Source organism: Hylobates moloch, unplaced genomic scaffold (genome assembly GCF_009828535.3).
Source record: "Hylobates moloch isolate HMO894 unplaced genomic scaffold, HMol_V3 SCAFFOLD_10, whole genome shotgun sequence".
In the NCBI taxonomy this organism is placed as follows: Eukaryota; Metazoa; Chordata; class Mammalia; order Primates; family Hylobatidae; genus Hylobates; species Hylobates moloch.
This window is the reverse complement of record NW_026652285.1, coordinates 11,687,839-11,714,062: the sequence shown is the minus strand read 5'-3', so window position 1 is coordinate 11,714,062 and position 26,224 is coordinate 11,687,839. Positions and strand designations below refer to the sequence as shown.

Here is a 26,224-nt window from a genome sequence, read left to right as displayed (position 1 = left end):
ATTAAGGAAAGGACTAAATCTGGAAAAGTGTGCTCAGACTTCTTCCTGGGTCACAGATGGTGTCTATTTAACACCAACCTCACCAGAAGCAGGTCCTCAGTGATTTACAGTGCTTCACAGAACACGTGAACCTGCACTAAAGCTCCACAATGAGGCCACTGCTTAGCCCTCCTCTTGAACATATGAAACAAATGGACTGACTGCTTTGTTCCCAGTGCTCCAGCAGGAAGGCAAGGCTGAGGTAAGCACGGGCCACACAACACATTCCCCTGAACCCCCTGAGGCTCTGAAAAACTGAGTCTGAGTTAGGAAAGAAAAGGATAGCAAAGATAGGAATTCCATCTGCTCACAAGCTACTGGAGCCAGATGTTCCAGCTGCTTTTCCCTGAAGACACCCCCAAAGGCTCACAGTATCCTTGGGAGTGGAGAAGGGTTAAGGAATAAAGTTCCAAATGCCACCGATTAGAGGAGGAATCTAGGCTCCTAGATGTCCCCATAAGACTGTGTTTACATCAGAATGTAAAGTTCATGGTGGCCAGAACTTTTGTCCATTTTTTCCACTGCTATATCCCCACTAGCTGTAACAATGGGTAAGCATCTGATAAATAATTGTTGAACAAATTAATGAATGACAGCCCAATAGCCCCTGGTATATAAGCCTTAGTCTAGCTCACAGGAAGCATCTGGGACATGGAAACACAAAAGACACACAGCAACTCACCAACTGAGCTCACTGTCCCAATATCACTGTGGGCAAAAGAAGTATCACTGTTCCAGGGAGCTCTGTCCTCACGAACCCAAGTCAGGGCTCTTTGGCTCTCCCTGCTGAGCAGCCCTTCATTATTGGAAGACTCCAAAAATGAATAAATGAATTAATTCATTCAACAAATAAAAAACAAACCCTTATTGTGTACCACAGCTGGAATGGCTATGGGACTCTGGCCCTGAGATTGTTAGAGGCAGAAAGGGGAAAGACGGTCCTGGCGGAAAGGAAGGCACTCATACCTTGTGAGGCAGGACGGGCTTAAGACTGCGGCTGAAGTAGCTGAAGTGGTCTCCATTCTTATGCACCTGGACTCGCTCTCCATCGTACTTGATCTCAGAGAACATGCCATTGGGACATTTCTTCATCGCATACTCAATGGACTTGCAGGCCTCCGCCTTGGGGTGGGGAAAGCAAAGCCTGGAGACTTTCAGTGAGGGGCTGCTAAGCAGCGACAGCCAAAGACCTTGCAACTGGGTTAGTGAGGGCAGGACCTGGGTCTTGAGACTGACTGCCCACAATTAATGCTCAGGGAAGGCTGTTGTAGAGGTGATGGGAATGGAAAGGGCTGGGCAATGTTGCATTCTGCCTATAAAATAATCACCAGAGCTGACATAGGAGCTTGCCTTTCGAGGAATATGAATGCTATTCATTGTACAACAAGTAAAAGCCCAGTGAAACAAGATTTAATTTTTTTCTCAATAATTCAGGCTCTTGTAGGGCCTCTGGCTTATTATTAAACACATCAGTTCTCCCAGTAAAAGAGGTATGTGAAGCTAAGGTTAAAGAGTGCAGGTGACAGTGAGGCTGGCAGGGTGAGTGATCGGGGGTCCCTACAACAAACAGGGTTTCCAGATACTGGAGCGCTTACTTACATGCCTACCTGTGCTAGCCTAACTCAAACAACAATAGCTACCATTTTGGGAGCACTTCACATACATAATCTCATTTCATCCCCGATGTGACATCCTATGTGACAAATATTGTTTTCATTTTTGGATGATAAAACCAAAGGTTAGAAAGATTAGGTGCTTGCTTAAGTTACGCTAACAAATGGCAAGAATGAGATTTGAATCTAGGCCCACCTACAAAACCTGTGTGGTTAACCACTAAGCTATATAACCCATGCCAGTCTTTAAATGACAAACTATAGAACAGACTCCAGGAGGCATTTTTATAAAAGTCAGAAAGGCCACTACTGCAGGTAGCCGCAGTCCCATCTCTGGGATGGAGATCTCACTGTTTTGATGCTGGCTATCCCACATTCCTAGCAGGGAGAGAACACTTCCCTATCTCAAACATAAAACCCTAAACCAAGGCTTTAGTATGACAAACAAGACAGTTTCAAAAAAAGCACTGTACATCACTCAAAAATCCAAAGAATCTCACAGCAGGCATGGCACCATATGTGGTGGGCCCTGTCACACAGGAAAACCAACGCTGGAAAGGAAACCCCATTTCTTATGAAATGAGCAGAGGCCTAAGATGATGTCTGTCAGAGTCAGCCTTCATTCCTTATGTGTCCTTCCTCTTCCCAAGTCACCCTGTCATAGGAAGCCTGGCTCTGCCGCCAACTCTCAGATCTACTTTGCAGTAGGTCACAGAATCTCAGGGGTTACTTAATACATCCATCTGTCTTCAGGTAAGATAACAGATAAACCATTCTAGGGGGATGCCTCAGGCAGTCTCAGACGTCATCCACACAGGAGACTGAAGTTCAAGAGAGGCTAAGTCACTCATCTAAGATTCTACAGCTTCTTAGTGGCACAGCTGGGCCTACAGCTCAGGTCTTTCCACTAGATCCTCTGTCTTCTCCTTTGCCTTCGCCTCCTACTGAGAAATACCCCCTTGCACCTCCCTCTTCCTTCCCTAAACTCCTCCAGTCAATTTGCAAGCGCTCTCAACACTCATACCCTATCTGATCTCAGCCCGAAGAATGTGGAGCTTGGAGAGGCTGGAGAGCAGAGGCAGGGCAGCACTCCTCACCAGCATGGGCTGCACAGGTGTCATCAGTGAGGCCTGGACGCTCAGAGCTCGTCTCTGGCCCGGCTCCTTCTCCACCTCCTGCGCATTGTGAAGGACTCGCTCCACCACATCCTGCAGGTTGCGTGAGGCTTTGAAGGCTTCATAGGCATTGGGGTCAAGGGCGTCTAACCTGCCAAGGGGTACAGGAACAAGGAAACAAAACCACTGCCTTTGTTTGACTCCATGGCTTTGGACAGCAATCTGTCCTCACAGGAGAAATCCTCATCTGTAGAGAAGGGGTTGTGTTCTATTGTCTAAAGACTTTCACAAGAGGAGAGAAAGCTCTTGGAAAATTCAGCTCTTTTGAGATACTGTGCCTAGGTGGATGCCGCCTTAGCGAGGAGGGGGCTGGAGTAGGCAAGAGACTCATACTATACTCACTGAACATATGCCACACTTCAACTGTAACAACTCTGTGAGAAAGGTACCGTTATCTCCATTTTATATGGGAGAAAATGGAGGCAGAGACAGGTCAAGTGACAGATCAGGGTCCCACAGAAAGTAAGAAGGTGGAATGGGGATTCAAATCCTGATTGGGACTCAAAAGTCCTGACACCAGTTGGGAACAAACGAAGCTAACAAATGACAGCTCAGGCTGTCAGAGGAGCTGCTACTTACACATGTTTTGCACCTGAGTTCATCTTCAGATCATGTTTGATCAACCTGATGATGCATTTAAGGTCATTGGCTGTACACCTAGGGGGATGAGGCACATTTAACTTGGTCTTGAAGAGCTCTGGAACCCCAAGGGAACCTTCCCTTCCCAAGAGAGTTCATCTCTCTATGCCCAATCCTCATTGGGCATGGTTTGACGGAGGCAGCTCCCCCACCTGGAGGCAATGTCCTGTAGGGCCTGTTGCTGCTCATCCTCCTTGGTGAGCTTGGACAGCCGCAGAAGGAACTCATCCACTTCCTGGATGGTAAGGAGGCTCTTGGCAGCTGGGGGGAAAGACTTGCTCTGCTCAAAGAAGACTCTGATTGTCTCTGACACGTCACCCTGTCTCCAAAAACCAAAATGCCACTGCTGCAACCCTAGGGTGGCCAAGTGTATCCCCCAAGACCCAGGACTGAAGATGAATCAAGAAATTTCAGTCATAGCTCCTATCCCAACTCAACATATCTAGCCCACTTCTTAGAGACACTAGCCCATCCACAATTCCTAGAAGGGGATGGAAACTTGCCATGGTACCAGGGATAGAGTCACGAACAAACCAAAGCTTGGTAAACCCAAGTTATAGGAGAAAACAAGCAAGAAAAAAAAGTCCAGAATAAAAGCCCAGGAGAGACAGAGGGGCCAAGTCTCAAATTCTGACTTGAGAACCAGCCCTTTGTGGTTCAGCAGTTGTATGGTTTCCACCCTCAGAAACTTACGAAATTAACAGCTATAGCCTCACATTCAGCTCCCCCTACAACGGAAGCTTGCTCAAATGGGTTTCAGTTTCCTAAAACAGTATGTGTCCCAACCAGAAAAAAAAAACAGGCTGCAGGTGCCTGGCTTGGCAAAACCCCACCTGGAATGTAGCCTACCCTCCCTCCCCTTCCTCTGACCTGCTCTAGGTCCCGTGCCATATCATCTGGGTTGCAGTTAAAAATGCGACTGAAAAGCTTCACAATCTGCTTATCATTCAAGTTGTAAATAGTCTTAATGACTCCTGGCAGCAGCAGCTTCACTGTTAGGTACACATCACCGTGGAAACCATCTGGAGACAGAAGAAAGGAACCCTTCTTGAGAAATAGAGCTTAAACAAATAAATATATAAATAAAAGAAGGCTGGGCAAGGTGGCTCACACCTGTAATCTCAGCACTTTGGGAGGCTGAGGCAGGAGAATTGCTTAAGCTCACAAGTTTGAGACCAGACTGGCAACAAAGAAAGACCCCATCTCTACAAAAAATTAAAAAATTAGCTGGACATGGTGGCATATGCCTATGGTCCCAGCTACTTGCAGGAGAAGACAGGAGGGTTGCTTTAGCTCAGGAGGTCGAGGCTGTAGTGAGCTGTGATCACACCACTGCACTCCAGCCTGGGTGACAGAGCAAGACACTGTCTCACACACACAAAAATAATTAAATAAATAAATAAACTCAGACCGCTCACGGTGGCTCACGCCTGTGATCCCAGCACTTTAGGAGGTTGAGGTAGGCAGATTAATTGAATCCAGGAGTTTGAGACCAACCTGGGCAAAACAGAGAAACTCCATCTCTACAAAAAATACAAAAATTAGCCAGGTATAGTGGCACATGCCTATAGTCCCAGCTACTTGGGAGGCTGAGGCAGAAGGACTGCTTGAGCCCAGGAGGTGGAGGTTGCAGTGAGCTGAGATTGCATCCATGCATCAGCCTGGGCAACACAGCCACATTTTTTGTCTCAATAAATAAATAAATAAACAAACAAACTCAAAGAAGCAGAGACCAAAAGATATCTATATATCGCTGCCCATGCTCCTATAGTACCCTGTGCATATCGCTACAGTAGGAGACAGCATGGCGTTCAGAGGCTGGTGGACTGTGTGTCTGCCTCACCTTTAGCCTACAGATGAATTCTTGTTGGACAGAGTGGTTACTTTCACTTCACGTGCCCAGTGACAAGGACATTAGAGATGCTCATTGACAATTTGTTAGATAAATGAAAGAAACAGAGTTGGAAGATTCTATTCCAAGCTGTGTATATGGTTCACAAAAACCTAATTAAATATGTAGGACAGTAAATTTTCTAACTAGTCAAATAGGATGGGTTCTTCTGGCCTCCTAGGGGCACAATAAGGGGAGAGGAAGAAAGATGCCAAAGCGCTCTGAGAAAAACTGGCTACATAATTTGCGGAGTACAGTGCAAAATGCAAATGCGAGGCCCCTTGTTCAAAATTATTAAGAATTTCAAGACAGCACTACAGTACAGCATTAAACCAAGCATGGGACCCTGGGCAACTATACAGCTCACATGACCAGGAAGGCAGCCATGGGCTTGAGCTCTCTGGAGGAAAGGCCTATTCAGGATTCTCATGCCACACCTCCTGCTGAGCCTTTCCGCAGGAAGTCCTGGATGATCTGGGTCTTCGTGTTGTAGCTAGGATTATCGGCCACCATGGCGCATAACTTTCGAAACTCCCGTAGCAGACAGTCCTTATGCCTGGGGTCACATTTGCTTGAAGACAGACTTCTCTTAGGGGTGGGGCTCAAGGGGGCAGAGTTGTTGGGCTTGGCTGTTGGAGAAAACAACAGAGATGAATTCATTCTGCCTTTCTGAGAAGAAAGAAAGGGAAGGAAGGAAACAGATATTCTGCTGGTACTTTAGCTTTATTTAATCTCCCCAAATAGACCTTTGGGGTAGATGTCATTATACCCATCTTACAGATAAAGAAATGGAGGCCAAGTAATTTTCCCAAATCTTACAGCTAATAAATAATGTTAAAGGAACAATGGCCTCCTTAGACCCAAGCAAAAGACCAGACTGATGTGCATCTCTTTATGTGAGCACTTCACTAAAGAATAAAGACCAAAGTCATGCCAAGAATGATCAGGACCGGCTGGGCACAGTGGCTCACACCTGTAACCCTAACACTATGGGAGGCCAATGCGGGAGGACTGCTTGAGCCCAGGAGTTCGAGACCAGCCTGGGCAACATAGTAAGATCCTGTCTCAAAAAAAAAGGGGTCAGAAGGATCTCAGAGCAATTGTAAAGCTGACCCCAGAAAAGTTGGCATGAGAAAGGGTTAAGAAATCAAGGTACATGTTAGTCAATGTGAAATTACTGCTATCACAGGTTGTCAGAGCTGGAAGAAGCCTTAAAGATTATCTAGTTCAATGTTCTCTTACTGATAAGGGGACTGAGGTCTGAGAAGAGCAAATGACTTCCTGGCCCACTTCCTTGTTGAAAGAGCCAGGACAAAGGCACTACTAAGAAAGTCAGATCCCGTTAGTACACTCAACATCCCCACCCCTCGCCACTTCAACTTTTCTTATTGTCAAAATAAAACCCTGCCCCCCAAGGAGCAGTTATAAAAAAAAAAAAATACATTTTTACAAAAGGTGGTCAAGGGGCAGGGATTTCCTCCAGACACTTAAAAATAATTATGTGCAACTCATCGGTGATTCCCTTTCACCTCCTTGTGACCATTTACAAAGCAAATTTTATTCTGCAAGCTTGTGGCAGAGCCATTACTAAGCTAACTGCTGTTGTACACTGCTTCTTGTCTGGGCTTTGTAAATTATAAATCCATCCTCATCTCTGATCCAGAATCTAAATATGATTTTAGGGGACAAAATCTTCAAAGTGTCAATGTTCAACCAGGTTGCAAGAACTAAAACACTCTGTTTCTCTCAACTCCTCCCAAATTCCATCCCCAACACCGGAGCCCTTCCAGAAGCATGCTGTCCTTATCATCACCTGGACTCTTCTCTATCTTTGGCCTACCAGCAAACAACCAACCAACCAACCTCAGAATTTTAAAATAATAAAAATCCTATAGAACCAGGCACGTTTTTGCAATGTTATCTCTTATAGTCCTCATGAGAACACTATGGGGTAGATGAGGCATGGAGATATGATGAAACTTAAACAAATATATACACAAACTCAAGGAAGGAGAGGGAAAGTAATCTATACATTGCTGCCTATGCTCCCATAGCACCCTGTGCATAGCAGTATGGTAGGAGAAGCAGGCCACTGCTGCTTCATAGACAGAGGCTAAAGAGAGGTAAGGATGTGTTCAGGGATCTGAGCTGTCAAAGGCCAGAACCGAAGTCTTCTGACCTCAGGTCTAGGCTTCTTTCAATCACATAAAATGTCTTTCAATCTCCAAATGACTTCTAAAATAAGGCCAAGTGGTTTGGCTTTATTTATTTTCTTCAACTGAGTCAATCACAGGAATGTCTCCAAACAATAAAAGCAGCAACACAGTGTAGTATAAAAGAACACAGGTACTGGAGTCAGACTTCAGTGCAAATACTAACTCCATGATAACCCTGAACTTCAACTCTCTCAGTCATAAAAAGGGCCTAATAAAAAGTACTTCCTAAATAAAGGTACTGTCTAGGGTTAATGAAGAACAAATGAAACTACATATATAAAAGCCCCTAGTCCAATGCTGTCTGTTTACGTAAGGCCAATAAATGATCCTGATCTTCTCAACTCCTATCTATACCACATGCCCCAGCAAAGTCTTCCTGAGTCCCTGTCTATGAAATAGTAATTCCATGTTTTATATAGAAGAAACTATATATGTGTGCATACACATGTGTGCATGTGTGTATTATAGTGAAGAGAACAGGAAACTTAACACTTTATTGTTCATCTGTCCTACAAATATACAAATAATAGCCACAGTCCTGGCCTTTAGGAGATGGAATTTGAACCCAGAGCTCACTGATTCCAAAGTCTGCAGGCTTCATCCCTAGGCTGTACTGCCTCCCAACAAATAGCAATATCCTTCAGATCTTTTTTTCCTTCCTTTGTGTTCCATAAAGTTCCAGTGTTTTGAACAAACAGTTTTAAGAATTAAGAAGGGAGATCCACATGCATGACATCTCCCTTCTTTCATACTTTCATTTCTAGGCATATTCAGGGATACAATTTCTCAAAATTCTTTCATTATCAAAACACAAGGAAGTAAAAGACAGGTTCTAATAACCTCTGTCTGACCCACGTAACTATTTCAAGGGGAAAAAGTCTTGACAAAACAAATCTTTCTGCTGCAACAGAGGTTAAAGTATACAAAGAAATGCTATACAAGTGGAATGCTGGCCGAGCGCAGTGGCTCACGCCTGCAATCCCAGCACTTTGGGAAGCTGGGGCAGGTGGATCACCTGAGGTCAGGAGTTTGAGACCAGCCTGGTCAACGCGGCGAAACCCCGTCTCTACTAAAAATACAAAGATTAGTCAGGCGTAGTGGCGGGTGCCTGTAATCCCAGCTACTTGGGAGGCTGAGGTGGGAGAATTGCTTGAACCCAGGAGGCAGAGGTTGCAGTGAGCTGCGAATGCACCACTGCACTCCAGCTTGGATGACAGAGCAAGACTTCATCTCAAAAAAACCCCAAAACCAAAAAACAAACAAAAACCAAGTGGAAGTCTTAGAATTAGCCATTACCAGTCTCTGCTCAGACAGAAGCAAATTATTAATGAGATGAGATAGCACAGAATTTTCACTCTTTAGCCAGAATCCTAAGTAGAATACAAAATAAAAGCAGCACTATAACAGCTAAAGTCGCCCTAACCTATCTTACCTGAAAAGCCAGAAAATTTCCGGGGATTGGTACTGGTGACAAATGAGGTGCCTTTCACTGGAGAAGTCACCTGGCCAGTGGTTGTCAGCTTAGCCTGGACAATAGCTTTCTTCTTTGGTGTACCTGCTGCCTTAGAAGACAGATCTGTAGGATCCCAAGAGAGTATAAAATATCCTTCAGTGAAAGATCTCTGAAAAAAACATCCAAAGAATCTATCAACTGCTCCTAGGGCCTTGCTTGTTAAGTCACTACCCTAGCACTAGCCCAAGACTGGCTGGTGGCTGGTATTTTTTGAGTGGGGGTAGTAGGTAATAGGGTATTGTGGGGACAGGAGGGAAGGATATTCTGGAGACAAAAGATCCAGTTACCATTTATCTCTACTGGTAACTTAAATTTTCATCAACATTCTCCACTTCTTATCCCATATGTAAGTCTCCAGAAATAACAATTCGGGGGAAATCAGAAATCATAGTTTGATGGATAAAACTTAGGGAACCCCAACCCCACAGAATTAGCTTCAATTCAGAGATGAACAAAAAGCAAATGAGGATCACAGAGCATGTCAATCTAGCATAGGAAGGAAAATTTCCAGCTGCTTAGTTATCTGAGTCACGAACTCTACCTGTATTTCTCTTCCTCCAAATGAGAGATGGGTCAAGAAGTAACAAAGGCCGAGGCCAATAGCTAAGGTGGGATGGGGAGGCTGAGAATAAAGTATATGGGAAGTACAGTTTTCTTTCCTGGAAGTCTTTTTTCCTTTCAAAGAACAAGGACAGATACCCCTTTTTAGAGCCATTGTTAACTGTCTTCCTATGGTGCCCAGAACTAAGTTGAAGACATGAACATTATTTTACAGACGCTGAAGGTCAAAGAGGACTAACTGGATTTGGAGGTATTGGCATAAAATTTCTACAATATGCATACGTAAAAATGCATGTACATGCAAACATGTTATATATAGCCATATATAGGTATGAATTTTACATGCATATACACGCACATATTTTCTAGCTCTGTCTGCTGAAAGGGCTTAGAAACAGACACGCCATGGCTGGGCGCTCAGGCCTGTAATCCCAGCACTTTGGGAGGCCAAGGTGGGCGGATCACTTGAAGTCAGGAGTTCAACACCAGCCGGACCAACATGGTGAAACCCTGTCTCTACTAAAAACACAAAAATTAGCCGGGTGTGGTGTCAAGTGCCTGTAGTCCCAGCTACTTGGGAGGCTGAGACAGGAGAATTGCTTGAACCTGGAAGGGAGAGGTTGCAGTGAGCTAAGACAGTGCCACTGCACTCCAGCCTGGGTCACAGAGTGAGACTGTCTCAAAAAAAAAAAAAAAAAAGAAAGAAACAGATACCCCATGACAATGTAGACACATAATATCTGGGTTTTACTCTTTAATACCATTTCCCACTAACAGGATAGTGCCACTACACTCCAGCCTGGGTCAGAGTGAGACTCTCAAAAAAAAAACAAAAAAAAAACTGATACCCCATGACAACATTGACACATAGTATCCGGGTTTTACTCTTTAATAGGGGCATTTCCCACCAACAGGAATCCCCAGAGAAATTGCGAATTTCAGGGCTGGGGAAGGATACATATAGGATAAGAATAAAAGCATCTTGCTATGCCCGAGTAAAGAAGTACATTAAAAAAAGTAATGAAGGTATACAGGACACAGAGGACAGTGTAAAGGGGTTCCTAATTGGCCAAATATGGGACAATTAAGTATCAAATTAGTTAAGTACAGTAATGAATTATATGCTACAAGAAAAAAAGTAAAAGAGGATAGTAATCAGTACTCTATTCTTCCAAAATATCAATGTCATAAAAGAGAGACTATAGAAATATTTCAGATTAAAGGAGGCCAAAGAAACATGACAACTAAATGCAACACCTGATATGATCCTAAACTGGGATCCTATACTGCAGGAAAAGGCTATTGAAGGTATGACTCAATCCACTGACAAAATAATATACAGATGGTAGATGAAAGTATTATATCAAGGACAAATTTTCTGAAGATGATAGCTATATTATAGTCGCATAATGGTCATATATCCTATTCTTAAGGTATATACACTGAAGAATTTTAAAGGACCATGATGTATGCAACTTATTCTCAAATGGTTTAAAGTGAGTGCACACACACGTGTGTGTGTATGTATGCAGAGAGAGAGAGCACATGAACAAATATGATAAAGCAAATAAGAGTAAAATGTTAATAGGTAAATATGGGTAAAAGGAATATAAATGTTCTTTGTACTATTTTTAATCTTGCAACACTTCAGTGAGTTTAAAATTATTTCCAAATAAAACGTTAAAGGCTGAGCATGGTGGCTTGCGCCTGTAATCCCAACTACTTGGGAGGCTGAGTCAGGATGACCTGAGTCCAGCAGTGCAAGGCTGCAGTGAGCTACGAATGCGACATTAAACACTGGCCTGGGCAAGAGTGAGACCCCATCTCTAAAAAAACAAAGTTAAAAAAAAAAGAGAAAGAAAGCAATTGAACTCCTTATCCCTTTTTCTCTCAGCACCAGTAAGATGAGAAAGCAGTGTTCTCTACCTTACCTGCAATGTGCTGGGTTATCTGTTCCTTCTCATTATCTTCCAGCTCTTCCCAGCCTTCCAGCTCTGTGAGGTCCTCGATTTTTTTTGTGGAGGCCCGGGCCCGCTCTAGTTTCTCAAACATGCATTTAATGTGGTACCACTCTTTCATATCACCCCCAGCCTCTGAGAAGGGATTGGGCACCACTTTGCCAATTCGGCATACGCCCTTCACAATCTTTTCCTTGCATTTTTTGCAGCCAGCTGTGCCACGCTTGGCATAGTCCACACAGAACCGTTGCTCAGCCATCTCACAGGGGCCACTGCAGCGTCCCACATGCAACCCTGGCAAGAAAACAAGGCAGGTGGCACGTGATCTTAGATGGCTTCCCTGGAATGATAGAACAGGCTTTCTTCTCAGGAAGAGAGGATGTCCATGAAGCAGATCTGTTTCTGACCACTGGCTGAATTGTCTTACATCAGGCCAGTGATGTTTTCGGAATAGGCACAGTTCTTTTCGGCTGAGTGCACAGAGGGTTTGTGGAAAGAGGATCTTGAAAGCCAAAGACATATAGCTGCATGAAAGGGTGGGAGGCCAAAAAAAAAAAAAAAAAAGATATAAACAAGGAGATAGGCTTCCAATTTTCCAAAGGCCAGTGTCTTATACAGTCCATCATGACTAATCAAACACTTTCCAAAGTATTACATTCATTGTCTACTCTACAGCATGAAAGAGTTCTGATACAGGAAAAGCCAGCTCGCAAAAGGATGTTGAATTATCTAATGCACACATGTACATCTAGTAAATCACAATGAAGAAAATCCAAATAACATAAAAGCTCTTTTTAGGCCATCAGCAACATATGATGCTCATAATGGATGATGACCTTTAAGTATTACAAGATCCTGAAGTTTCTTTTTTTTTTTTTTTTTTTGAGGCGGCGTTTCACTTTAATTGCCCAGGCTGGAGTACAATGGCGCAATCTCGGCTCACCGCAACCTCCTCCTCCCGGGTTCAAGAGATTCTCCTGCCTCAGCCTCCCTAGTAGCTGGGATTACAGGCATGCGCCACCATGCCTGGCTAACTTTTTTGTATTTTTAGTAGAGACGGGGTTTCTTCTTGTTGGTCAGGCTAGTCTCCAACTCCCAACCTTAGGTGATCCGCCCGCCTCGGCCTCCCAAAGTGCTGGGATTACAGGCATGAGCCACACGCCCGGCCCTGAAGTTTCTTTTTAATCACCAGTAAAAATTACATTATGTTCATGAAGTTTTTATTGTGAAGTTTAACACATATGTCATCCTCAGAAATCAAGCCACTATATAGAGTTGGAATTGAGTTAGAATCCCTATATTGAGACAACTAAGCAGAGCCTGGAATCAGACTGCCTGAGTTCAAATCCTAACTCAGCCACTTACCAGCTGTATAACCTTGATGGGTTACTTACCTGTTTCTGAGCTTCCTCATCTGTAAAATGTGGCTAATTATGGGACCTAACTCAAAGAGCTGTTCTTTTTTTTTTTTTTTTTTTGAGACGGAGTCTCGCTCTGTCGCCCAGGCTGGAGTGCAGTGGCGCGATCTCGGCTCACTGCAAGCTCCACCTCCCGGGTTCACGCCATTCTCCTGCCTCAGCCTCTCCGAGTAGCTGGGACTACAGGCGCCCGCCACCACGCCCGGCTAATTTTTTGTATTTTTAGTAGAGACGGGGTTTCACCGTGGTCTCGATCTCCTGACCTCGTGATCCGCCCGCCTCGGCCTCCCAAAGTGCTGGGATTACAAGCGTGAGCCACCACGCCCGGCCCAAAGAGCTGTTCTAAGAGTAAAACCCTTAAAACAATTGGGCACACAGCAAGAGCTCTCATTAACGTCAGCTCCTATTATGATCGGTGACATCGTTATCTTTCAAGAGGCTCCCAATGTGCAATTAACCTGTTTATAATTCAGCAACTTGAATCAGAGAATGCTGAAGTCATTGGGCAGCAAGACTCACAGGAACTCATAAATCAATCCAAATGGAAAAAGATTATATCAGCATCTTCTTATATTCATGTTTTCTAAAGCATTTTATAGTCCTAGTTTTAAGTATACTGGAATTATGTTCAGTCTGCACACGCTGTGAAGCAAAATTGCTATCACTTTATAATAAAAAGCAGGCTTTGCTTACTGTAGTGCAACATGATGTGAAGCAAAGCTGGTGGACCTGGAATAAGGGATGGGAATGCAAGTCTGACTGTACAGTTTACCGACTGTTACCTCGGAGAAAACTCTTAATTTATCTGCATCTGTTTTCTTATTTCTAAAACAGGGTAAATAATACCTACCTCACAGGGTAGTTGGAAAAATTACAAGGAATCCATGAATGCGCTGGTTATGGGGGAGGGAAGCGGTTCTGAGCTCTCTAAAAATGTATACAAGATGTACATTGGAAAATGCACGGTTTTGGAGGAGGTCTATCACTTTCGTGACATTCACAAAGGGCTGTATAACTCCCAAAGTTTAAGAACCACAGAGGTGAGGTAAGTGGAAGTACGGCCGACCCATAAAAGGAGGTCAGAACAAGTGAAGATCAATTTACAGGGCAACCTCTAGGGCCCCAATAATGAAAGAAGTGGACTTGAGGGAGGCTCGGGAAGCGCTGGGCCACGAGGAGGCACAATGCAGCTTTGAGGAAACCCGTCTGTCCCTCGTTCCGCACCCTCACAACTGCCGCAGCCCAGGGGCCCGAGAAGGAAATCGCTGAGGCCTGGCCGCCGCCGCTTTTCTCGAACGGCTTCCCGCGCCGCTGTCGGAGAGTGGCGGGGACAGTGGGGTCGGCGGCGTAGGCCGCGACCCCCGGCGAGGCAGAAAGGAGCGCTCCTCCACCGGGTCCGGGACGCAGGCGGGAAGTGATCAAGCCTCCCTGAGTCCCACCTGAGTGCTCCCGGTTCGGCGCAGGAGGACGCACGCCGGGCCAGGGTACGAGAAGGCCCTGTGGGTTCCGCTGGGCGCACAGCCCAGGCGCCGGCCTCCTCGCCTCACGCGGCCCCGTGGGGGTCCCGGGGAGCCGCGAGCCTCCCCCTGGGCTCCCGGGAGGGCCGCCACGTCACGGAGGGTGTGCCCCGGGGCTCCGCAGGCGGGCGGGGGAGGAGCCGGGGGGCTGGCTCCCCGGCCGCGCCGAGCTCCCCGCCCCGGCCCGCTGCCTTCCCCACGCCGGGCCGCGCCGCGCCGCCCCTCACCTGCCTCTCCGGCTCCGGCGCTCACCGCAGGCCTCGGGACTAGCTCACTACAGGCCGCGGGCAGCCCACGATGGTTGGAGCGCCTGTCTCTTTAAATCCGGGTCCTAGAGCGGGAGGCAGCGCGCAGGCGCAAGAGCCAAGGCTGCGGCCACGCGACCGGTCCCCGCCCCCGTCTGCCACGTGGGTCGTAGTTAACATTCTGCCTGCGCTGTGATGTTTGGGAGTAGTTTTCAACCTGCAATCGCGGCCGGGGAAGCGGAGGTGAGGGGACATGGCGGCTTCTCGGAACGCAGCCTGGCCTGAACTTACGAGGATCCCCTGGATTTTCTCATACTGTTAGAGAGGATCTAGTTTTTGAAGATACTGGTGGAGAAACTATATTGTAATGAGGTCGGGGAAGGCAAAGATCGCGTCAGTCTATTTTTTTAATATAATCCCTCTGTTTGTGTCCCGCAGACTGCCTAGTACATAGTTTGTATTCAGTAGCTTTCATGGAATTGGGACGACGCACTAAATAGCAGGTAGATATAAAATGTAAAGGAGTGGTGGAGGAGAAACTCCTTGATTGTATATCATTCAAAGTGTGTTATCTCAAATCTGAAGCCAGCTCCAAGAGAGTTGGGGATGGCGATTTTTACAAGTGTAGCAGCCTGAGGGTAAGTGACCTCCTCAGAGTCTAGGAACAGCAAACAATTGGGCCTTGTTAGGTAAGCAAAGAACAGGTTCCCGAGAGAATTCTGTGCTGTGTGATGAAGAGTTTCGTCTTTACTCTGTAGAGGATGAAGAGCCATGAAGAGTCTTAGGGAATACTGTTGAAGCTGAGTGGGGAGAGACTTGAGGCAAGGGAACAAATCAGAAGGCTCTCATAGTGACCCATGTGGGAGATGAAATTCAGCTAATTAGGGTGGAGAGTAAAGTGCGTTTTTGAAGATCATTTAGAATTTAAATGATCTTCTAGATAAAGTGCTCATTTATGGGTAAAATAATAATAATTTGAGTGAGCAGAAACATAGTGGTACCATCAACTGAAATAGAAAATAGAGAGGAAGAGGAGGTGTTAGGGGTAGAAAGATGAGTTTTGCATTGGATACATTAAGTTTGGTTGACGAAGTTTAACTGCGATTCTACTGTTTGGAGGGGAGTAAAGCCTGTTTTTAATGCGCAGCAGAATGAACCAGGGCTTTGGTTCAACCAGGGAATTGGAAGGTCACTGGAGACTCACGTCCTAGCTATGATAATTGAGTGATCTTGAGCACATCTCTACAACTACGTTTGCTACATTTTTTTTAAGTCTCCTCAGTTGTATCTGTCTTTTTCCAATGCTGTAATCACTAGCCACAGGTGACTATTGAGCACTTGAATGTTGCATGGAACTGAGATGTGCTATAAGTGAAGAAAATACACACCAAAAAATTCATACTAAAAAAAGTAAAATATCTCATTAATAATATGTACCACATAATGACATTTAGGCCAACAATGGACCAAATATATGAGGGTGGTCCCATAAGATTATAATGGAGCTGAAATAGTGACAGCACATTACTCACATGTTTGTGGAGATGCTGGTGGAAACGAACCTACTGCATTGCCAGTTGTATAAAAGCATAGCACACACTATTATGTACAGTATATAATACTTGATAATGATAATAAAGGACTATGTTGCTGGTTTATATATTTAGTATACTATACCTTTTATTGTCATTAAATTAAATTAATTAATTAATTTATTTTTCAGACAGAGTCTTGCTGTGTCGCCCAGGCTGGAGTGCAGTGGCACGATCTCGGCTCACTGCAACCTCTGCCTCCCGGGTTCAAGTGATTCTTCTGCCTCAGCCTCCCGAGTAGCTGGGATTACAGGCCCTTGCCACCACGACGGGCTAATAATTTTTTTTTTTTTTTTTTGCGACGGAGTTTTGTTCTTGTCACCCAGGCTGGAGTGCAATGGCAGGATTTTGGCTCACTGCAAACCTCTGCCTCCTAGGTTCAAGCAATTCTCCTCCCTCAGCCTCCTGAGTAGCTGGAATTACAGGCACCCGCCACCACGCCCGGCTAATTTTTGTATTTTTAGTAGAGACAGGGTTTCACAATGTTGGCCAGGCTGGTCTCGAACTCCTGACCTCAAGTGATCTGCCTGCCTTGGCCTCCCAAAGTGCTGAGCTGACAGGCATGAACCACTATGCCCAGCCTTATTGTTATTTTAGAGTATACTACTACTTATTAAAAAAAAAAAAAAGCTAACTGTAAAATAGCATCAGGTAGGTCCTTTAGGAGGTATTCCAGAAGAAGGCATTGTTATCATAGGAGATGACAGCTCCATGCATGACATTGCCCCTGAAGGCCTTCCAGTAGGACAAGATATAGAGGTGGAGGATGGTGATATTGATGATACTGACCCTGTGTAGGCTTACTAGGCTAATGTGTGTGTTTGTGTCTTGTTAACAAAAAAGTTTTAAAAGTAAAAGGAATTTTTTTTTTAAATAGGAAAAAGCTTATAGAATAAGGATATAAAGCAAAAATATTGGCTGGGCACAGTGGCTCACATCTCTAATCCTAGCACTTTGGGAGGCTGAGGCAGGAGGAGTTCAAAACCAGCCTGGGTGACATATTTATAAGAAATAAAAATATTTATTTAAAAAAAGAAAAATATTTTTGTACAACTGTGCTGTTTGTGTGTGTGGTTTTATTTATTTTTTTTGAGATGGAGTTTTGCTCTTGTCACCCAGGCTGGAGTGCAATGGCATGATCTCAGTCCACTGCATCCTCTGCCTCCCAGGTTCAAGTGATTCTCCTGCCTCAGCCTCACAAGTAGCTGGGATGACAGGTGCCTACCACCACGCCCGGATAATTTTTTTATATTGTTAGTAGAGACGGGGTTTCGCCATGTTGGCCAAGCTGGTCTTGAACTCCTGACCTCAGGTGATCTGCCCGCCTCAGCCTCCCAAAGTGCTGGGATTACAGGTGTGAGCCACCATGCCCAGCTAAGCTTAATTTTAAAATACTTGATTCTTTTGTAATAACCTTTAGTTTAAAACACAAACAGGGCCCATCATGGTGGCTCACACCTGTCATCCCAGCACTTTGGAAGGCCGAGGCAGGTGGATCTCCTGAGGTCAAGAGTTCGAGACCAGCCTGACCAACATGGCGAAACCCCATCTCTACTAAAAATACAAAAATTAGTAAGGCATGGTGGCATGCGCCTGTAATCCTAGCTACTCAGGAGCTGAGGCAGGAGAATCTCTTGAACCTGGGAGGCGGAGGTTGCAGTGAGCCGAGATTGCGCCACTGCACTGCAGCCTGGGCAACAGAGTGAGACTATCTCAAAGAAAAAAAAACAAAAAAAAGAAAAATTAAAAAGCCTATAAAGTAAAAAAGTAAACAGTAAGCTAAGGTTAATTTATTATTGAAAAAAAGAAGAAATTTTTAAAGTAAATTTAGTGTTGCCTAAGTGTACACTTTATAAAGTCCAGAGTAAGGTAGAATAATGTGCTAGGCCTTCATATTCACACACCACTCACTCACTGACCCACCCAGAGCAACTTCTAGTCCTGTAAGCTTCATTCATGGTAAGTGCCCTATGCGGTGTACCATTTTCCTTTCTTTTCTTTCCTTCTTTTTTTTTTTTTGAGACAGGGTTTCACTCTTGTTGCCCGGGCTGGAGTGCAATGGCGTGATCACAGCTCGCCACAACCTCCGCTTCCCAGGTTCAAGCGATTTTCCTGCCTCAGCCTCCCGAGTAGCTGGAATTACAGACGTGCACCACCACGCCCTTCTAATTTTGTATTTTTAGTAGAGACGGGGTTTCTCCATGTTGGTCAGGCTGGTCTTAAACTCCCAACCTCAGGTGATCCACCCACCTTGGACCATTTTCTTTTATACCTTTGCGTGTGTGTGTGCTGTACTTTGCCTATGTTCAGAGACACAAATACTTACTATTGTGTTACAGTTGCCTACAGCATTCAGTATAGTAACATGCTCTATGGGTTTATAGCCTAGGAGCAATAGGCTATACCATATAGCTTAGGTATATAGTCAGCCATATCATTTAGGTTTTGTAAGTACACTATGATATTCCCATCACAAAATCACTTTATGATGCATTTCTCAGAAGGTATCCTGTTGTTAAACGACTCATGACTATCCTATCTTTATGTCAATTATTTATTGAAATGATTTTTTTGGATATGTTATGTCAAATAAAATATATTAAAGTTCATCTCACCCATTTATTTTTACTTTTTTAAAAATGTGGTGACTAGAAAATATAAAACTGCATGTTTGGCTTATACTATGTTTCTGTTAGAATGCACTGCCTTAGATTTCAAACCTACATGTAGAGGGTGGCATCTGTGCCATATGCTCAGTGCCTAGAACAGTGCTGGGCACATAGTCGATACTCAACAAATATTTGTAAATAATGAATGAAACTCACGAGTGAATGGAATGAATGAATAAAACTCTGGAAGTGATAAGATCCCTTAGAAGGATGTTTATTATATCATAACAATATTTGATATAAACTTGCAAGGACTCAGGCTCTAAATGATTTTTGCTTGATGAGAGCTCCCTGAACCCCCTGATTCTCTCTGATTCAGGTCCCCTGCTGTGAAATAGAACTAGGTACAAAAGAAATGGAACTAGGTATGAAAGCTGGCAGTTGCATTTCTTTAGAAAAGTGGGAACTGGCTGGGTGTGGTGGCTCACGCCTGTAATCCCAGCATTTTGAGAGGCCGAGGTGGGTGGATCACAAGGTCAGGAGTTTGAGACCAGTCTGACGAACATGGTGAAAGCCCATCTCTACTAAAAATACAAAAATTAGCCAGGTGGTGGCGTGCACCTGTAATCCTAGCTACTCAGGAGGCTAAGGCAGAAGAATCGCTTGTACCTGGGAGGCAGAGGTTGCAATGAGCCAAGATCGCGCCACTGCACTCCAGCCTGGGAGACAGAGCGAGACTCTGTCTCAAAAAAAAAGAAAAGTGGGAACTGCTCTACCAAGGAGAATGAGGCAAAGTGTGGTGGGAAGAGCAGGGCTTTGGTTTCACACAGACAGGTTTGAATTATGTTCCACTACCAGCTGTCTGTAACTTTCATCTATTTTCTTGACTTTCCGGGTCTCAGTTTTCACCGTGAAATGGGAATAGTTTTACATTTAGGTCCCTGATCAATTTTGAGTTTATTTCTGTAAAGGGTGTAAGATCTGTCTAGATTCAATTTTTGCCATATGGATCCCTTGTTGATCTAACACCATTTTTGAGAAGACTGTTTTCTCATTTGTATTGCTTTTGGTCATTTGTCAAAGATCATTGACTATATTTATGTGAGTCTGTCTGTGGGCTGTGTTTTCCGGTCCATTGGTCTATTTGTGTGTTCTCTGACCAGTACCACACTGTCTTGATTCCTGTAGCTTTATAGCAAGTCTCAACTTAGATAATGTCAGTCCTCCAACTTTGTTCTCTTCCTCCAATATTGTGTTGGCTATTCTGAATCTTTTGCTTTTTCACATAAACTTTAGAATCAGTTTCTAAAGCCAATATCCACAAACTAACTTACTGGAATTTCGATTGGGATTGTTATTGAATATACAGATTACATTGGAAAGAACTGACATCTTGACAATATTGGGTATTTGTATCCATGAACATGGAATATTTATTGATTAGTTTGTCTTTGATTTCTTTTATTAGAGTTTTGTAGCTTTCCTCATGTACCTCTTGTACATATTGTATTAGATTTATGCTTAAGTATTTCATTTTTGGGGTGGTGGTGAAATGAGGATAAAAACTCTTGGGATTGTGGGTGCCAATTAAATGAGATGACTGATGTCAGCTTGCAAACTGCTTGGCACTTAGAGGCATTTCAATAAATGTACATTCTCCTGCACTACCCAGCCTGGATACATTCATACCACTACAGAGTGTAATCACTCAGTCATTGATTGGTCAGTCAAGTATTTACTGAATGCCTACTCTGTGTCAGGCACAATTCCAGGAGTGTAATACAGTAGCGAAACAAAGCAGACAAAAATCCAGCCCTGATGGAGCAAACTAGTGTGGGAGATCAATAACAAACAGGGAAGTAAAATGCATAAGGTATAAGAAGTGAGTGGGAGCCATCGAGAAGAAGAAAGCAGAGGAGGAGGGTGGGACATGCGGGGCAGGTTCAGGGGCAGGGCAGCAGTTTTAAATAGAGGTCAGAAAGGCCTCACTGACAAGTAACAACTGAGAAAAGATTTGAAGAAATGAGTCAGCCCCATGCAGAGTGAGGGTAGAGGGAGCATTAGATAAAGGCTTGGAGGCCAAAAATGTGACTGTCATTTAGGACGATAGCAAGGAGATCCATGTGGCTAGAGCAGCTGGAGTTAAGGTTGAGAAGAGCAAGGAGACAGACCCTGTAGGGTCCTGTAAGACACTGCAAAGACATTGGCTTTTATTCCAGGTGAGAAGGGAAGCTAGTGGATTGTATTGAGCAGAGAAGTCATGTGATCTAACTTAAGCTTTAACAGGATCACTATCACTCTGGTTGTTGTGTAGAGAAGTTGGGAGATGGGTCAGGTAGCTATGGTAATAATCTAGGGGAGAGATGAAGGCAGCTTGGGTGGTAACAGTGATAGTAAGAAATAACTGAGGCTTATAGACCCCTAGGGGAACTGTGGATGGGCTCAGGGGTGTCCTTGAATTTCCTGAAATTTTATATAAACATTTGTGTGCATGCGCATTTTTGGTGAAGAGCTTTTATGGAGTCTCAAAGCAGTTTTATGATCCAAACAAGAACTAAGTTGGTCGTGAATAGTCAGGATATCTCATGCTTGTTCCTAGCTATTTGAAGTCCTCAATTAAGTTCTTTCCACAGACCTTGACTGTAAATCCTCTAGGGCATCTATCCTGTTTGTCAGCCTCTTAAGAGTTTCGACTATCTCCTTTAAGACTGTTCTATCCCTGACTTCCTGTTAAGACTCATCAGGATTGTTACAAAGAAAAAGAGCCATAAGGAAATGGGTAGATTCTGTTCATGTTCTATGCTACTAACTGTGGTAGCTTGGGAGCCACAGGCAAGAATCGGGAAAAGGCTTGACATCTTCCTAGGGATAGTGAGGGGCACTTGTGAGGCTAGTCTGTTCTCAGTGGGCTCCCTTTTTTAATAAGTTGTGGTCTATGAATCACATAAATCCCAGCAGCAAGAGCTGATTTTATGGGTTGGTTTGCTTAATAGTCACACAAAATAAGTTGTAAAAAATGGTGGTGGTATTTGCCAGGATAAATATTTAAAAGGGAACAGCTGTAGAAAGATATAATAATTCAAATTAGCTCATCGTTCTTCATTCTCAATAAAGGCTGCGGAGGTTGGTTCTTAACCAGGGGGGTTTCTTGGCCTCTCCTTTGAATATGTTATGCTACAGCTGTCAGGTTGAGAAAGGGCAGAGCTTAGAGGAGTCATACTTGCCTTTGGGAGTAGCTGATCCGTGACAGGTTCTCGGACAGGATTAAGAAGAGGGTTGAGGTCACAGATGTGGTGTGAGGAAAACTCAAAGTTGCCACCATCTTCCTTGAACTCCTGGGTTGGGTTTTCTAGCGTGAAGTCCTGGTGGTTATGTTTCTCAGGAGACAAGTTAATAATTTTCAAAGGAAAATATATTTTATGAAGAGATGAGCCTATTTGGGAGGTAGACTTAAGTTCTCCTTTACAGGGCTGTGGGGCTGGTTGATAAGGTAGTTTTGATGATAGTTGGTTTTTTAGCTTTGGTGCAGTGGCAGAGGTTGAAGACTGGGCTGAACACTTTATCTCTCTTGTTCCTCCTGCCATTCCTGTATATTGGGAGAGCCTCTACCCCTTTTCTTTCCTTCTCTAGGATGTGCCACTTTAGCCTTCTTGAAGCATTCCTGACCACCCATGCTGCCACCTCCCCTGCCTACAGCTCCTGTCTTGGTCTTGGTGATGGATCCTCCTGGGAGGGTCCTTAGTACCCAGACATAGCCTAATACTCCAAGAGGATAAAACTAAGGCTCAGGGAGTAAACTGACCAGGTAGATATCACAGCGAATGGGTGGCAAAGTGGGACTCAGACCCTAGACTTTTGATTAGCCCTCTTTACACTGCATATAACCAGTAGTTTAATATTTTGGTCCTGCCCAATTTCTTTTTTTTTTTTTTTTTGGAGATGCAGTCTTGCTGGAGTGCAGTGGTGCCATCTCGACTCACTGCAACCTCCACTTCCCAGGCTCAAGCGATCCTCCCACCTCAGTCTCTCAAGTACTTGGGACCCATAGGTGCATGCCACCAAAACTGACTTTTTTATATTTTTGGTAGAGATGCGGTTTCACCATATTGCCTTGGCTGGTTTGGAACTCCTGAGCTCAGGCGATCCACCTGCTTCGGCCTCTCAAAGTGCTGGGAGTGCACCACCACACCCGGCTAATTTTTATGTAGAGATGGCATCTCGCCATGTTGCCCAGGCTGGTCTTGAACTCCTGGCTTCAAGTAATTCTCCCACCTCAGCCTCCCAAAGTGCTGACATTACAGGCATGAACCACTGCACCTGGCCCCTGCCCAGTTTCTTATGTACTATTTATAATACAACCAGATTGTAATTTCCTTGAAGATCAGGGACACTTTTTCACTCATTTATTCAATGAGCATTATTTGAGTGTCTGCTTTGTGCAGGGCATTGAGTGAATAAGATAAACTCAGACTCTGCCTTCAGGGAGAGGTTGATATATACCTTTGAATTCCTTGCAGACCCTTGTACCACAGTGTACCCTAAAGAAGTACTCAGTGAACATTGATTATTGTTAATAAGTATTATTGAGGGCTTCTTATATGCCAGTGCTAAGCAATTTGTGTGTATGTATTTCATCTTCACGGTAAACTTGTGAGGCAGGATCTGTTATCAACAGATGAATAGGTTGACAGGTTACGTTATTGCTTCAAGCATTGGTTTTTGCGACTGCAGAACTACGTGAAGAACTTGTTTAACATACTGTTTCCAATGCCCCAACCTAGACCCACTGACCTAGAATCTCCTTGAGTAGGTCAGCATAGGGCATTGAATATAGTTGGGTTAGGGAACCATTGTCTTTGAAATGGGCCAATTTGGACAGACTAGGTGTGACAGCCTTTCATCCAGAACCTGCACACTGATGTCTGATGCTGCAAATGTTAGCCAGGTGTCCTCCTGCCCAAGTATCTATCTAAAACCTAAACTCTCTTTAACTTGGGTTTTAGCTGTGTTCTGTACTTTTCTATTTCTTAAATAAATTTTTGGGTAATGGGTACAGGATGTTTGTTACATTATTTTCTGTACTTCCCTGTGTGCTTCTATTTCCTAAAGTTTTTGAAAATTAAAATAAAAAGACATCAACCAAAGGAATATATCAGAGTCTGCTATGAGAGGTTTTCAAGTAGCTTCAAGGACTATTTGGAGGAGTAAAATTGAGTCTTTTTCTTGAGTGAATCTTGTGTTCTAAAATAGGAGGGCTTCTCTAGTTTTTCTTCCCTCTCATTTCGAGGAGTATAGAAGCTGTGGGCTGAAGAGCCAATCCATAACTGGAAAGAAAATCCAGATTAAAAGAAGGAATTATTCATTTTTGTCCATCGTCTCTATCTTTTCCCAGTTGAGGATGGTTAAGTCTTTCCAAGAAATGAATGTGCTTTTTTCTCTTCCTTCCCACGCTGGATTTCTGCTTTCAGGCTGGAGTCTAAATTGCTGAGGATCACATGCAAGGTTCTTTGTAAATCTAGTCCCAGTGGACTTCCTGTCCTATTTCCACCACATCCTTCCATGTACTTGAGGCGACAGTTTCCCCAGTACTGCATACTTTCCATGTCTCTGTGCCACTGTTACCTTAGTCCAAAATACTCATTCCCTCCTTCACTGCTTGGCACAGTCTTTCTCATCCTTCAATGCTGAGTGCAAATTTTGCCTCCTCAGAAGGCTTTCTGAACCCTCCTCCCCACAGTCAGTTGCTCCTCCAACACACTGCCCACTCAACACTTTGCACAAACATATTTTTTCATATTATATTATAGTTAGTTGTAAACAGACCAGTAGATCTCAACTGGGGGCTACTCTTAGCTAACATGATGAGGTGGTGGGGTTGTGATAGGGCCACTGGCATTTAGTGGGTAGAGTTCAGGGATGCTGCCAAACATCCTATGATGCACAGGACAGACCCCCAGCCCAAATTAATTATCCAGTCCCAAATGTCAATAGTGTAGAGGGAAGCCTGGTGCGGTGGCTCATGCCTGTAATTCCAGCACTTTGGGAGGCTGAGACAGGAGGATCACTTGAGTACAGAAGTTCAAGACCAGCCTTGGTAACAGGGAGACACTGTCCCTACCAAAAAAAGGGGGGAAAAATAGCTGAGTATGGTGGCTCGTGCTTGTAGTCCTAGCTACTCAGGAAGCCAAGGCAGGAGGACCACTTGAGCCTAGGAGTTCACAGCTGAGGTGAGCTATGATCACACCACTGCATTCCAGCTTGGGTGTCAGAGCAAGACCTTGTCTCAGAAAAACAACCAACCAACCAACCAAACAAACAAAAATAGTGATGGGGTTGAAAAGCCCTAATCTAGACTGAGATCCCTTTGTTCAGGGCCACATTTTATTCATCTTTGAATCCCTAGGAACTCTCCTAGAGTAGGTTCTCAATAAATGTCAAATATACAAATGAGAGGGAGTGAATGGAAGCAAGAGGGTCTAAGCCACCTTGGGAAATAACTCCACTTAATCCAGTGCCTCTTCTACTTCTAAATTATCCCAAAAAGAGCAAAAGCATTTTTCCTCAGATACCCTCTGCGGATGGTCACGTGGAGGAAGGGCTGTCTCCTAGAATACAGAAACCATACAGTACAATAACAGGCAACACTTAGTGAGTGCTTGCTATATGGCTCAGGTGCTATACTAAAAGCATTGACATGCGTTTAACTCATTTAATCTCAGGAGACAGGAACTATTACTCTCCTTGGATTATATTAATAGTTGAGGAAACTAAGAGTGAAGTAACTTGCCCAAGGTCACCTTGTCAAAAAGCGGTGGATCACAGGGCACTTTGTAACTGTTATTTCCCACTGGGATTTCTGAGAACTGAAATCATCATTCTTCCTCCCATCAGAGACCACTAAGGAGTACACACTTTATTGCTGGCGAAATGGGGTTAGGCAGAGCATTGTGGGAGCGTGTGGAGAAAATCTGAGGATAACACCCTGCAACAAAGAGGACTTCCCAGCCTAGGAAGGGATTGTGAAAAGCACTGAACTGCTTTAACCTTGACAGCAAACTTCCCTCATTTTAATTCTTGTTATTTTGGGGATCCTGTCATGTTGTGCACATTTTATTATTAAATATAGAAAATATATTGTACTAGGAAATCAAGTTACATCTAGTCTTAGTGATTAACTTACTGAGTGACCTTGGACAAGTCATTAGACATCTAAAATGGAGTGATAATAGTTGTTTCAC

The 26,224-nt window shown here is 44.1% G+C and overlaps 1 protein-coding gene across 6 annotated transcripts in view; it reads right to left on the bottom strand.

Annotated features, from left to right (window-relative positions):
• Window positions 1-26,224, bottom strand: part of LIG3 (DNA ligase 3) — a 45,446-nt gene that overhangs the window by 12,309 nt on the left and 6,913 nt on the right. For 2 of the 6 annotated variants that reach the window (XM_058446027.1, XM_032162969.2), the window contains 8 exons: window positions 11,579-12,129; window positions 9,006-9,149; window positions 5,795-5,986; window positions 4,337-4,488; window positions 3,619-3,785; window positions 3,407-3,484; window positions 2,750-2,918; window positions 1,006-1,161 (listed from right to left, as the gene is read on the bottom strand). In XM_058446027.1, the coding sequence (XP_058302010.1) occupies window positions 1,006-1,161; window positions 2,750-2,918; window positions 3,407-3,484; window positions 3,619-3,785; window positions 4,337-4,488; window positions 5,795-5,986; window positions 9,006-9,149; window positions 11,579-12,129 (1,609 nt within the window). Of the gene's footprint in view, window positions 1-1,005; window positions 1,162-2,749; window positions 2,919-3,406; window positions 3,485-3,618; window positions 3,786-4,336; window positions 4,489-5,794; window positions 5,987-9,005; window positions 9,150-11,578; window positions 12,130-12,999; window positions 13,036-13,873; window positions 13,951-14,462; window positions 14,651-14,767; window positions 14,864-26,224 lie in introns of those variants that run through there. The other 4 variants (XM_058446029.1, XM_032162966.2, XM_058446030.1 and 1 more) reach the window with 4 other exon arrangements.